The sequence below is a fragment of the Lycorma delicatula genome, chromosome 3, assembly GCF_047948215.1.
Source record: "Lycorma delicatula isolate Av1 chromosome 3, ASM4794821v1, whole genome shotgun sequence".
Classification (NCBI taxonomy): Eukaryota; Metazoa; Arthropoda; class Insecta; order Hemiptera; family Fulgoridae; genus Lycorma; species Lycorma delicatula.
Window position 1 is genome coordinate 113,963,791 of NC_134457.1, and position 16,212 is coordinate 113,980,002.

The 16,212-nt window shown below is 28.9% G+C and overlaps 1 protein-coding gene across 3 annotated transcripts in view; it reads right to left on the minus strand.

Moving 5' to 3' along the window:
- The window catches only part of Hsf (Heat shock factor), an 89,025-nt gene extending 72,883 nt beyond the window's left edge, over positions 1–16,142 (minus strand). For all 3 annotated transcript variants that reach the window (XM_075360410.1, XM_075360412.1, XM_075360409.1), the window contains exon 1: positions 15,916–16,142. In XM_075360410.1, the coding sequence (XP_075216525.1) occupies positions 15,916–16,020 (105 nt within the window). In that variant the 5' untranslated portion in view covers positions 16,021–16,142. The remainder of the gene's footprint in view (positions 1–15,915) is intronic.
- Between the last annotated feature and the right edge of the window lie 70 nt (positions 16,143–16,212).

Below are 16,212 nucleotides of genomic sequence, written 5' to 3' on the forward strand. Positions count from 1 at the left end.
TTCAAATTTTCATTAAAAATACTTATTTCTAATTTTATGTAGTTAAATAAATATAATACAAACAAAAAATAATTATTTCTATTCTTGTGGAAGACTTAATGAAAGTTAAATTATGGGATTATAGTTTTGTTACTTTTTTTGCAAACATATAAAATAACTAAAAGTACAAGACAGAATGACTTTTGTTGATATGTCAATCAGTTGTGTCCTACGCTTGACACCTACTTATATCAACTCACGGTATAGCTCAAGTAGTTTCCCAGATTTGTATTTTTTTTCTAAATTATTTATTTTCTTTATTGTATTTTTATTTATTTTATTTGAGTATTTTTTTTTTCAAGAAATACTAGAGTAAGGGCTATCAAAAAATTATTATTTTTACATTTTAAACGCAACTTGCGAGATAAAAATATACAATTTTTTTTTATTATCCACACCATTGGAGTGGAATGCGCAAAAAGATTTTATAGTGGTTTGAGGGCCTATTGATGTAGAAAATACAAATGGAGAAAAACTCCCATTAACTTCTTTACTGAAACAAGATATAACTAAAAAATAAATATATATATACTACTTTTTTGGGAAGGAGTATGAATATTAAATAAAAATTTTGGTAATTTTTGGTTCATAAAATAAATTCAACATAAGAAAATATTTTGCTAAATACTCCAGAAAAAATCTGAAATTTTACTTCAGCCAAAAGGATTGAAATAAAAATCTGTTTGCAGATTATTTACAATTTATTTAAATGAATTTTTGTTGTTAAAATTTTTTTTAATGTCTCCTTAAGGCAGAAAACTTAAAAAACCTTGATTTTTCTAGATTTTTTTTACCTATGAATATACTTTCCTATTATAGCTGTAGCTGCATAGCAACATACATCACAATAGCCAGTACAGCTAAACGTAAAATACATAATTTGGCCTCCATTTTGAAATTTACTAACAAACTACATATTTATTTATTATTTTCAAAAAGAATGTCACTTTAACTATACAAACCAAATTTTATCCATTCTAGAGTTATGTACAAGTACTCCAAAACCACAAAAAGGATAACAGCTGGAAAAATTTAAGTTTGTGATATTTGCTTTTAGGAAGCCTCTTTTATTTTAATATGAGGATCTGCATAAAATGTTTCTCCACATATTTCAAGGACATATGAACATGTTCACACAAAGATATTTTAAAAAGGTATCTGATCTTTAAATATCTAAAACCAGTTACATTAAGTAAATTACTTCACTACACAAAGATGAATTTTCTCAGTCTTCATTAACAAGTTTCAGTCACCGTCAAACAGTCACAATTGTAACAAATGCTCAATACATATAATTTTATCAAATAATTTGGGCATGCATAAAATGGAATTTGTGCCCAAGCAGTCACTTGAGAATAAAGAACTGTTTTGTTAAAGCTGAGCAACTCTCTCGAGTGATCTGACCGTCTGAGGATCAAAAACATTGGATTTGATTAACTCTTTTTAAAAAGATTTTAAGTGGTATTGAATGATGTAGCTATTAGCTGCTAACAGATCTCTGCAACAAGCAGTCAAACCGGGTCAGATAAAATTCCACAATCTATAGAGAAACAGTTTGATCTTGACTTTGGCGACTGTCATCTTGCTTCCTCAACTCACACCCTTTGTTATAATTTTTTACGATTAATCTATCACGTACATGTTATTAAGCACATTTTCAAAGCCTGTGAACGAAACATAGTAATTTTGTAACGTACGATAAATCTCAAACTAACCAAGAACTTCCCAGATGAAAAGAAAAACAGAAACAGAATGCCTACAGTCACACAGAGGAGCCAATTCCAGGATGATGTTCCTAGACTTTCTAGGTGTAGCATTTCAAACTTGGTAAGGGAAACACATTTACCTCAAAATCCAAACTCTCAAGATTATAAACAATGATCATCGACCACTGGAAATTACCTAGGATATGATAGATAAATCAATGCGCTGTCTTTGAATTCAGTTAAAAATTATTCCAAACAATAAAACAACTAAGATAAATTTCAAAAATTTTATATCTTTTATCACCATCTTTCATACTTGAATAGTTCTCATAACCTCTACAAGAACATCTGGTGTTCTAAAAATGTATCACAAACGTTTTTGACAACAAATATGTACATTAGAGAATGAGTGAAAATTTTTCTGAACGAGCATCGCTAACTAAAATAAGGAATTCCAAACATACAGCTGCAATGAATTAAGAATATTAACAACAAAGTGTACACCCACAAACATGGAATGTAAATAAATGACCTACGATACAAAATGATTTGATACAAACCATTTTGGATGATTTCATACAAGGCTTTATGAAAACTATCCCACCCGCACATATGAAATACCTCATTTTATTTAACATGCTGACTGATATTTTAAAAATAAATTTTTAAAGATTTATTCTAAGTGATGTTTTTACAGAAATTTAAATATTTAACAAAATTTTCTGAATCCTGATTAGTTTTAATAACTCCACTTATAGTTATTAAAAATAATCAGGATTCAGAAAATTTTGTTAAATATTTAAATTTCTGTAAAAACATCAGATGGGCTCCTGAAGGTTAAAGTTTAAGCAATATCCAAACACTCGCACAACCTTACATGAATACAACACAAATACACCAGCACCTACTTCTGCATAATACCCTCTCCTCTTTCTCAATATACCATGCTGCTTACAGCAATCCAAAACAAACATGATCACCTGCAATTGCGTTTACAAATATATGTGCACAACAGTCCGTAGTGATGAGCTAAAATTGGCACAATTTAGACAATTCACTTAGATTTTCAGTAAGAAATGTTTAAGCCATTTTTACCCGTCTGTTATAACAACTAGAGAAAAAACCCATTCTTTTATGCAAGGTTATTTTATTTCTTGTGTAATTCTATTCCTGTACTAATTTAATATTTATTAATTTACATAACTATTAGATGAAGCAGGAATCAGTGAGATAAAATAGTATGAAATTAAGGATGTATGGTCAGTCAAGAGCTAACAGAATAAATAATTAAATCATGAATGCAGGAGTAGAAATAACAATGAGTATGAAGAAGGGAGTTGAGCTATTAATGTATTACGCAAGAGAATTAATTACTTTTATCAACACAGATTCAAAACCCAAACCAATGACAATACAGTAGGTTCACATTCCAATTTACTCATCAGAAAATAAAATGATTAAGAATACACAAAGAAATAGATGATATAGTCAGATAAGTAAAAGATGATGAAAATCTAAAACAAGCAACTGAAATACTGAAGGTAGGAAATCAGGAGAAAGAATGAACGAATGGAGATAAAGTTATTCAAAAAAATCAAAAATAAACTAATTTTTCAGAATTTTGCATAGTACAGACAAGCAACTGCCAACATCCTTTTTAAAAATCATAAACAACGCACACAATTTGAGATCAAAATATACTGAAAGATATCACAATAGACTAGAATAGAACTTATATCTGTTACAAGTTTTACAACGTAGGAGTGAGGAGTCTGTCTATAATGCATACATTATACTTAATTAAAATAAATAATAAAATATACACCATACTTGGATATTAACAGCAACTGTCTAAACAAATACTAATGACTTTACTGATGTACACTAATACACGAATACCAATAAGCCAAAATAAAATTAAACAACACTTTCCATATCATTAATTTCAAACTTGAAATAGTATAACAAAACACATTCTTTAATATCTGATAATCATTAACAACTATAACATCCTCCAACAATCTCAGAAACATGTTATCACATGCTGTAGTTAAATAAAAATTAAATTTATTATTGTATGCATTAAAAATTTACCTTCAAAAAAAAAAATGAAAAATATTTTTTTTGTAACAATCATATGACTTAACATACACATTTTGGATAGAATTCATATTTGTAAATATTATAATCGATCCTAAAATTTTTATTACAAGAAAAAAATGCATTCATGCTAAAATTCTAATTTTTTTCAATACGGCAGTTATAATGCACGGATAATTTCAGATAATTTTCCCAGATGATTATAGTGAAAAGATGAACTAAAAGAAAAATTAAAAGTATAACTTACATCCTTCTTAAATAAGTGATTTTTAACATGTTAAAATCAAATTTGCAAGTTATATTAATAAAATCAATGTTGCAATTTAAAAGAAATTGACACGCAATTAAATTTTAATTTACTTTTAAATCTGTATCAATTTAACTATAGAAATTCATAAATTTGTCTTCTACTATTAACATCTTAATCTAACAATTTAATATTCTCTTAAGATGCCCTCTTTCAATCTGATCCACTTACATATGAGTACACCACCATATTTTTTTTATAAAGCATAATACTCTCAGGCAAAGCATCTGAACAAGAATTCCTAAGTATCCATCTATTAGATTTTAAAATGTTTCAGACTGACAAATTAGCAGCAGTAATCTTCAAAAAAAATTAAGCATGGCCTGATGAAATTTAGCATAACTACCAAAAGAAACATCAAGGAATGAAAATATTTTGATAAAATTAATTTCATGCTGTTAGTATAACAAAGATTTTTGTTTATGCAACTACCTCCTTTCTGAAAAAAAAAACAATATACATTTACTTTTAGGAAGTTCTAAATACATTTTTTCCAAAATTCACAAACTTTTCTGAATCTCTAGAAAATTATCAAATGATGACATCATTCATGTAAAATATCATATCAAATCCCTTATGAATCAATAACTCTAATGACACTGGATTCTATTGAAAAATTGATTATATTAAAAGTATAAAGACTGAAAGTACAATAAAGTGATTAGGCGGAATTACATAAATAAACTACAGATTTAAAAAATATCCAGGAGCAGACATAGATTCTGACAACTTCATAATGGAGATATGTAGACTGAAATTTAGGAAACTAAAAAAAACTAACAATGAAACAATATTCTAAAAAGTAAAAATGTGAAAATGAAATATGAAGAAACAATAAGTTCACATATAGCAGCAGTAGGCAAAAATCAAAAGATTCAGTATAAAACAAAATTGATACGTTTTAAAAACAATAATTGACGTGCAAGATTTCAGTTAGAAAGATAAGTGGCAACTTAATAAAAAAATATTTTAGAACCAATGAATGATGTATTAACTACAAAACACAAAATATAAGTCGAAAATCATATTGAAACATAAAAAATAAAATTAATAGAAAGTCCAAAATAAAAAACACATTGATGCAATTAAATAATAATGGAAATGATGTAGTAATACAATAGTAGAAAAAAAAAATATTTTGAAAAGATTATGCCAAACAGTTACATAAGGTGTCCACCAAATGGATTTTGCCACGGGGAAAAGAAAGAGGAAAGAAAGGTATAGATAAGATGGAAGAAGGTATTAGATGGCTAGAATACATAGAATTGAAAATTAATTTAAAATTACCTGACACAATTGTGAAAGGAGGGAAAAGAAATTATGCTTTCAGAGTCAGTCTAGATTTGACATAATTCTAAAACATTTAATCATGAATCAAATAAAGCAATTGGGACTGATAATATAATGTCTAATTACTGTAAGTGATAAGAAGGATTTTGTATACTGATTACTGTAGTATAAGATGAAGTATGATGTAATGCATATGAATTGTACATTACACATCGGTATTATGTTTTTGCAACAATATGTTCATTAGTACACAAAATTTATGAGATTGCATATCTTCATACATTTTTATCGTAGTAGAAGAAATGTGGCAACTCCTACACTATAAAATTTAATTCCTCCAAATTTTTTTTTTTTTTTTTTTTTTTTTTTTTTTTTTTTAAGGGCGAAAAACGGTTGAACGTTATCATCGCCCGGAAAATAAATAAATAGATAAAAAAATAAATAAATAAATAAAAATAATTTTAGGTTTTTAGATAAAATTAAAACTTAAAACTACTATCACAGAAACAAAATCCGGAATGGGTGTAAAAGGCCCATTCTCGGATAACAAAAACACAAATATGTAACTTAAAACTCTGTTAAAAACTATCACATTAAAAATAAATAAAACTTAAAACTATGTTAAAAACTATCACATTAAAAATAAATAAAACTTAAAACTAAAAAAGGAGATAAAACTTAAAACTAATATCACAAAAATCTTATAACTAATATCACAGACGAATTTAAAAAACATACAAAAAAAAACAAAAAAATCCGATAGGGAGTGTAAAAGGCTCCCTACTCGGATAACGAAAACAATACATAGGACAATACATACAATTACGAAAGAACACATACTTATTAAATTTTTTGCATTAACCCTATACTATGTAAAAATATAAACATCCGGTTTAAAACCTCCTTATCGTCACGCAAGATACCACGGATGTTACCAGGTAATTTAAATTTACGACGCAATGCCGCATAACATATGCAGTCCACGAGTATGTGGCGCACAGTCATGCGGCAGTTGCATCTTGCGCATAGAGGTGGTTGTCCTCTTGTAAACAGGTACTCGTGTGTGACTCTCGTGTGTCCTATCCGCAATCGACAGAGAACTACTTCCTCACGCCGGGGTTTTCTGTATGAGGAGTTCCATGGTAACACAGAATCTTTAATCTGACGGAGTTTATTATCGACAGTAGCTGTCCAATCACCTTGCCACCTTGTTCTTAATAATTGTTTTACATAGTTTATGAAATCAGAAGTAGCAACTCGGGTGGTGAAAGGAGGCTGGTTACATGCTTCTTTGGCAGCGGAATCTGCATGTTCATTACCTGGAATCCCTACGTGGCTAGGGACCCAGCAAAAACTTAATTCTGTGTTGCGATTATTCAACTCAGCGATTGCGTTGTAAATTTCAATGACGATAGGATGTTTGGAATAAAAGTTCTTTAAGGCTTGGAGAGCACTACACGAGTCACTGCAAATAAGAATTTTTCTATATTTAGGGTTAATGATGTTTAGAGCCTTATTTATAGCATATAGTTCAGCGGTAAACACACTCGTAATACTGGGGAGACCAAACATATAAGTTCTCTCATTAACAACAAAAGCACACCCAACCGTATCGTTTTGTTTCGATCCATCAGTGTATACAACCGCGTCTGGTTTCGTCTTGGAGAGAACACACTGAAACATCTGCTGAAAGACGATAGATGGTGTTGATTGTTTATTACATGTAGTCAGGTCAAAATTAAAATTTATAAGGCTTATTCTCCATGGAGGATATGAGCAAGGGTACATAGGAAAGAATGACGGTGTGTCAACATTTATATGCTGCAGCAGACGCCAGGTACGGACACCTACAGGTGCAGTACGACGTGGATGATCCTCATACTTTCCTAGATTAGGATTTTTAAAGACTGACTCAAGAGCCGGGTGATTTGGCTGTCCTCTGAGACGAGCAAAATACGATAATAAAAGCTGGTCTCGTCTATCCCAAAGTGATGGTTCACCACAGTCTACAAGTAAGCTTGCGACAGGACTTGATCTAAACGCGCCTGTGGCAAGCCGAAGGAAAGCATGATGTACACTATCCAGCATTTTAAGCACGGTTTGACGAGCTGATGAGTAGGCCACACAACCGTAATCTAAACGGGAGCGAACAAAGGAATAGTAAAAACGTATCATACATGATCTATCGGCTCCCCAGTTGGTGTTCCTCCAAATTAACAAACCTAAAAGAATAGAACAAAAAGGTGAAAAAGATGAGAACCAATTTGATTTTTAATAAATTTATTGAAATATAAAATCACATTTAACCCTTAGATATATTTTTGAAAGCAGGTTGAAGAAAAACAAAGCTTATCTAAAATGCATTTATGTATCATGACAGCTTAACATCTAAAAACATTAAAAACAATTTTAAAATTTTGATTTTCGGAACCTTTCGACGAGCAAGGTTGTCCAAAATCAAGCTGTATTAATTTTCAGAGAATGCAATGAATCTTTCTGAGTTGAAAATCAAATTAAAACTATCTTTAGACAAATTATTAAGCTGCATATGTTAAAATTTCTGCCTATCGACTAACTTATAATTTGTCTCACAAAGCCATGCAGCAAACCAAAAAATAACAGTATCATATTTTAATTTAATTTAGTGCAATCCATCCCAGAAAAAAACTTTTCTTTACTTGTAACATAAAAAGGAAGTAAAAATAATCTGTAATATAAAAATTAGAAAATTGTGATAAAATGATATATTTAGCATAAAAATAAATTTTAAGAAAGTATGTTACCGCTACTTTAAAATTTCATCAAGTAAAACAGAAAATATTATTACTTCAGTATATTTCTTCAATACCTAATAAGCTGCTGTCTGTTGAACTACTGTCATCATTTTTCATATCTGTACGCTTCCCATGATTTTTTTTCTTCTTTAATTACATGATGAAACACAATTTTTTCAAGGGTTTATACATCTACTCTATTAATATCTTCTATCACTAAATTTTTTACATAAATTGACTTAAATGTTGTGTTATTACTTCCAATGTAGCATATGACTAGTGCCCATATCAATTCTATCAGGATAAAATTACAGTGGTATGGAGAAAGACACAAACCGACACAATTTTTTGTTTTTGCGATTTCATCTACTTGATAATGAATATACTTTTGTTTAACTGATTAACTATTTTTAATAGTTCTACTTTTAACATGTCTTTGGTGTACGCAATTTTAACAATGGGGGCAGTTTCCAATTTTCAGTTCGATGTGTTTGGAATTTTTTTTTTTCAGTTTTCAGGAGACACTACAGCGCATTATCCATTACTGTGACAGATCCTTCAGCAAGAATTTCAATTATCTTTTTAAACCACAGCATAAAATTGTCACCATTCATTTCATCATGATACTCTTGGGAAGATCTGGATTCAAATACCCATAAACCACTGTTCAAAAATCTATTTTCACTTCCTACCTTGGTTACTATTAAATGTTTACCTTTTCCAGTTGAGTTAATAAAACTTTCATTAAAGTGACTTTTGCACTCTTTGTTTCTTTAACCACCCACACCTTCTCCCGTACGTGTACCACATTAAGCCAAGTTTCATCTAGATAATAAATTGTCTGTTACCCTCTTCATGAAATATTCATAGGGAACATTTAAGAATATTCCCTACACCATGAAATAATACATTTGCGTTCAACTATTAAAGAATTATTTTTCTGGACATGAAACAAAAATTCATTGATTTTAAAACACGATGTAACATACTTGGTAATGGAGTAGGTTCGAGGACATTAAATTAACAGAACACAGTGAAGAATGAAGGAGAAGGAATGACGAGATTGAACAAAAACAGGTGTTTAATCAGAAATATTCAGAATAGGACAGTTTAAGAACTGAAAGGGACTATCATCAGGGAAGAAGGTATGAGTAAAACACTGTTTGAAGGATCAGTATAACAAAAAACCAGGAAAATCAATCTAAAAGAAAATATGAACTATCATTTAAAAGTTTAGATGGAAGTAGAGACGAATGGTGATTGATAGTGCATGGAAGGGCTATCTGAGGACAAATAATCATCACAAGATGAAGATTATAAAATAAAAAAATTATTATTCATTTTATGTTCTATGAGTTTACAGAAAAAAGGCAGCAGATAATTATACGAATAACATAAGACTTTGTTGTTGTTTTTTTTTTAATTCACTGTTTATGCAATTTTTTAAAAGCTCAATAAATAACCTGCTGAAATATTTTGATTACAAATATTTAGGTTGAGATTTTTGAGATAGCTAAAAATGACTCATATTGAAATCAAAATAATTTGAAATTACAGATTCAGTATGGCCAAACTAAGATGAAAAATAATGCAAAATTTACAAAATAAAATGTGTAAATAAATACTGTTAGTGGTAATTTGTGAGACTGCAGATCTCACTTTTGATATCAAAATCAGATTCAAAATGGAAATTCAGAATTACTAACCTAAATGGTATGATTGATAATAAATTTAAGTTTTTTTCTTTGAATATACCACCACTTTGATAATATTAATTAATCCAATGATAACAAATGTAGAAAATTTCTTGTTTCATTAATAAAAAATGAAAATTTTACATCTTCAGAGAACATACAAAATTTCTAGTTAACATTTTATAAGTGAAATCTGAAAGCAAACTACTAATGAAGTTCTGACTCACAGCCTAGTTTGTTGATAATGCAATGACACACAACTATTTTCATTTTTCTGGGCATTGGAAATGGTTGTTTTCCCAAAATTTCTCAGTATCATTGTTAATAACAACAATACTTAATTTACCACTCTGTTCCAATTACTGCACATTTTATGTAAAAGGATAAACAGTACTTATCAAAAAAGGGGAAAAATTGTTGCAATTTAACATTTTCTAAGAACTTGAAAACATAAATTAAAAAATACTATGAAAAGAAAACTCACATAAATGGGAATAACAATAGAATAAAAATCATCAGCTACAAGCATGCAACCATATTAAAATGAATAATCTACTTCAATCATATAAAACAAAATATAAGTATTATTATAAAACAAAAAAAGAGTCAACATTCTACACACAAATTAATACACATACAAGAAAGTTATTGATCACAAGAAATATTATACACAAAAATTGAAATAACTTCACTCACTGGTTCTCATTCACAACAGATCCGTATCAACATATTTTCTGACAATCAATTAATAACTTAAACTAAAAATTCTTTGAAGGAATATTACACAGGTATTACCTGTGAGAGATACCAAGCAAGGCTAGGATTTCGACATGAACAGAAAAAGGAAGATAACACTACCCTGACACTACCCTAGGTGAACGTAAAACTACATAGTACATTAAAACTACAAAATAATGATAAACAACAAGATAATATATTTTTTTTATTTTTACAATTAAATAATTCACTAAACAGCTTTTCTACAAAATTATTAGAGAAAAAAGATTAAAACACTATTGCACCACATTGTGCAGTTCAACTACAACATAATGAGCATTCAAGATATAAACATACAAGTTTTAATTTTACAAGGCAATGTTTAAAATACCTACTCTACCTTGAATTACAAATGAATTTTTACGTCCTTGTACGAAGTAAAATTAGTATTGTGATCATAAAAAATTTTGGTTTCCAGATTTCACTGAAAATATCCATTCTGACCATCCTGAATCTATTTTGACTATTTCTGGCGTGACATCTATGTATGTTTTTGGCATACGTATGTATCTATCTCGCATAACTCAAAAACAATTAGCCATAGCATTTTGAAATTTTGAATTTAGGACTGTTGTAACATCTAATTGTACACCTCCAAGTTTGAATTGAACCAAATTGTCAAAAAAAAGACTAAAGTAACTTTTTCTTAACTGCAGTAGTAAAACCTCATTGAGAGCTTTTCAACGATGTATCATAAGTGGTACTTATTTTCAGTGGTTCCACAGTTATAGCCAAATAAAATTGTAATTAATGAAATATTTGGATCTTAGGAGAAGGCACATCGATTCGAATCAGACTTCATTTCCTTTTTTTTAACTTTTTTTTTTTAAATTAAATGTATTGACTTAATAATTATTATTAACCTCTCATTGTAAACAAATTTTTATGATGAATAATAATTCAATAACAAAAAATAAATAAATATCATAAGTTTTTAATGAAAAAAAATTTTATGTACTTTTCATTTAAAAAAAATGTGTAAATGTAACTTAATAGGCATACAAGGAAGTCATGTGTTGTCCACATCAGATTTTTCATACACTGTACTTGATTTTAAAGAGAAAGTACAAAATATTAATGGATAGTTTAAAATGATCAAGATAAAAAAAACCAATTAAACAACTTATCTAGTTAAATCAGACAAAAATAAGTATCAAAAGAAAATTAGATGTTAGAAATTACGTAAAATCAATAGTTACACATGTTCCATTTAGCAACACAAAAAAATCTGGCTTTTAAAAAACTTCTATGTTATAATTACGCTCCTCAAATGTTGTGTCATTATCATATATCAATAAGTAATAAACAAAATGTTTAAATTAGTTGCTTATATCAATAAAACATTATAAACCCCATTAAGTTACTGTATCATTTTGGTATGTTTAAAAAACACCATAATTTAATTTATCACTGTAATAAGCAATCATGTGGAACACCTCTTACATTGTTTAAATTGAACTAATTATAAATGAAAAAAAAAGGGTAGCATTCTTGAAACAGATGTAGTAAATGTAAGTCACAAATAAAATCTTTTCTAACAGATATAGTGATAACTTCTTTAAGATTTGTAAAAGCCAAACTGTTTCAACATTCAGACTAGATAAGCAGATCCTGATTCAATGTAAGAGGTACAGTTAATTTTTTACAAGATTTGAACCCTCTCCAAGTAACGATAGTACTTTGGTCATTGCAATTGAATTACACAGTGGAAAAGTAAGAATGAAACAATAACTACTGTTATCTCAACGTATGAATTTTGGTGAATCAGCATAATATCAGAAATAAAAATAATTAAATTAAAAAAAGCTACTTTTTACACTTCTAATTTTTATAAACTCAACAAGGTTTGTGAACCTTTTAGTAAATGAAAACTCTTGTGTTTCTAAGTAAATTTCCATTCTACAGAATCAGCAATCATTAAAGAAGTATTCAAAAATATTCAGAACCTTAAAAACAAAGTACTTTAATTCAGTCTAAATTGTTTTGATATATTACTGATATATTTTTAATTCACTTGCATGCACACACATGTACTTCTTTCTATGTGTACACGTATAGGCCTATATACACTTCCTGATGCTACACTACTAGTAATGGGATATCAACTTTCTTTAACAACAATTTCAACAAAAACAAATACCAAAATCAAAGCCTTTATAATTTGTTATGGCTTAATTCGTTGGGCATAATAATTAATCTGATTTATCTCTACAAAAAAAATTGTAACCCTTGGTCACAAAAATTAGCAATTCAGAAAAGAAAAACATCTCACATGTATAGCTCACTTATAGTATGTTTACAAACGATATACCAGTACTACCATATAAAATAAGATGATACTATGCTTAGATACTGCACAAAGACATGCTTCTTACTCTACTAATGACAATATCTGAATAATTTGTATCTCTTACAGTTCAACACCTAGAACCACTACAGATTTCAGGAGTCACCAGGGGTAAAATCCTGGAAATTAGAAAATATTAAGCGAGGATAAAATGACCAGCCCACCGGGCTGGTCGATCTAGTGGTTAACTCGTCATCGCAAATAAGCTGATTTCGAAGTTGAAAGTTCTAAGGTTCAAATCCTAGTAAAGGCAGTTACTTTTATACGGATTTGAATACTAGATCGTGGATACCGCTGTTCTTTGGTGGTTGGGTTTCAATTAACCATTAACATCTTAGGAATGGTCGACCTGAGACTTTAGAAAACTACACTTCTTTTACATTCATACAAATCATCCTCTGAAGTAATACCTTACAGTGGTTCCCGAGGCTAAACAGAAAAGAGAGAGAGAGAGAGGATAAAATGAAACAACCTAATTCACATAAACTGCCTTACATAGACCACCTAATCTAAACAAAGCTGGGCGCAGATTCATTCGCTGCATGCTTTTGACATTTGCCACCAGGGAATGATTAACAATATATAATATTTAAAAACGTATGTTAACAACACCCATCACATAATAATATATTATTAATAATTTACATAGTTTGATTATTCAATAAACAGACACAAAAGCCTTTACTTCACAAATCTTCCATTTCCCATATAGCTAAATGCTGAAATTTGGCATTATTCCAATGACCCTTAGAAAAAGAAAAATAATTTTAATAAGCACATTATAAATAAAGTTAAATTAAATAAGGTTTGAGATGGAATGTTGAGACCTGGAAAGGTAAAACCTTGAAACCTGAAAGAGGTGACTCCCTTCAGTAAAAACTGACTCCGTTCAGCAGAAAGTTATTGCTACGTTGGGGTTTACCTGATCTCAAGCAAGTAAAAGGAGAAGAAAAGCAATTGATTAAAAGCAAATAAAGGAGTTGTATTTCCAATCTATATTATGAAAGTGGTGGAAACATTGAAATTAACAGTAACGTTTTTATATTAAATCTATTATACAAGGAAAAGCATTCACTACCTTATCCATTAATTCTCACATTTTCCAAACAGATAGAAGGCTGACATTATATTTGCTACAGTTATTTATATGGGAATAGGGAAACGTAACCAAAATGTTTTATTAGTATTTGCTTGATTAGGAAATGTTAAATAAAAAAATTTATTTAATTAGCAATTCATAAGTTAGATGGGAAAATACAAAAAACTAAGTATCTGGCAGTATATGGATGAAGTACTTGAGCATGCAACTTTGAACAAGACTAGAAAAATTCATATTATGTACTTAAAGCTTAAAAAATTAGCTTTCCAGTGCTTACAAATCAACAATTTATATTTAAACCAAGATTAAGACTGGATACTTGGCAGAAAAAGACAAGTTTTATGGTATTCAGAATTCAATATCCTGAACAGTTTAAATTAAAATATACAATAACTGTTTATATCATTTTCAAACCACACAAGCTTAATCAGAGTGTATACTAATCTAACCCCAAATCAATTTTTCACTAACAAGAACCACAACATAATTTTAGATTTAAATAATCAATTTTTTTCTTACAACAAAAACAAAATACAAGTAATTCATCTGAAAACAGATAAATCAATCAAGACTGGCAACAGAACAATCTTAACAATAAATATGATTAAATTTCAGTCATGTTAAATATTATTTAAGTTTTTTTTATTAATTATTAAATCAATTAAGTAAATAAAATAAGAATCTATAATATTGTGTGCCTAAAGTAATTTCACAAAAGAATAGCCTTAATAGTTTTTTAAATATAAAAATGTCTGCAGATATTAGACAACAGCAGTAAGGTCATCATCCTTTAAAGTGAAGTGTATATATCAATGCATAAATAAAATCTATTTTTATTTTTTAGAACCAAAAGGAATTTTTTAAAAATAAAAATATAGTTACTATTAGACACTGTAAAATACACTACAAGTATTAGTTTAGGTTAGGCGATGTAGTGCCATAATTTTCTCATCAAACATGTATTGAAGTTTACAAACACTACCACCCCACTATACATGATAATTAAAGCATAACGCAAGTAAAAAAATTTTAACAGAGAAAATCAGCCAAATACAATATTTTACAGAAACTTAATCCTTATGACAAACAATACTTCCTCCATGACAGTAGACAAATAGCAGGAACTAACTTCAAGATAAGGTTAAATCTGAAACCAAGGTAAAATCCCTGTTCACTGCTGTATTCATAAATTAATTTGAATTTATAATTATTTTATAAATTAATATCAATTCTACAATTAGATAACAACTTATGAAAATTAAAACTTAATTACACAGATATTTAAATCATTATTTATTTTATTAAGACAACAGCATAAAATTCAACTTATGAGAATGGTTAGGCAATAAAAAACCTACTCAGTTAAAAAAAATAATAAGAGAACAGATATAAGATATTAGGCAAAGGATCAACACTTAATTCGGATTAGATTTTAGCAAAATATAAATCAACAGTAATGGAGTGAAGGGCTTCGATTTTGTTAGCTAATACTTTACAAGACGAACTTAGCAATTCTCCAAACTCACACACAGTAACAAAAACGTAATCCAAAAAAAAACATAAATTAAAAAAAAATAATTGTATTTTTAAAAACAAATTAACCCCTTAACAGACAATAAATAAATAGGCTAAACGTATTGACCACAGTAATTATTACTAACAGGATGTATATTGAGGAATTAATTGAACGATGAGTAATGCAAAATTATGCAACATAGATGAAAATACAATAAAGGTTCTTCTTACAATTAAACTCAAAATAATTAAAGTTAGCAAACTTACAGGACTCCAGAGAATAAGGTCGTTGGTCGAGGGATCCTCGACCATTTTCCATAATTTAGCAAGAAATGCTGGCACGTTAGCACCAAATTCAGAAATCGAATGCATCACAATTGTAAATGTACATATAAGTCCACAGAAAATAATTTTTCAATTAAAATAATTTTCTTCACACCATAGAACAAGTACTCATTGCGGCTATTCTTTTACATAGCCTTAAATTTACTTGTGTTCTGTATTCACAGCTGTCTATCCAGCAAAAGTAAAATATTACGCCATTCGTGCTTTTCGCTGTAGTTG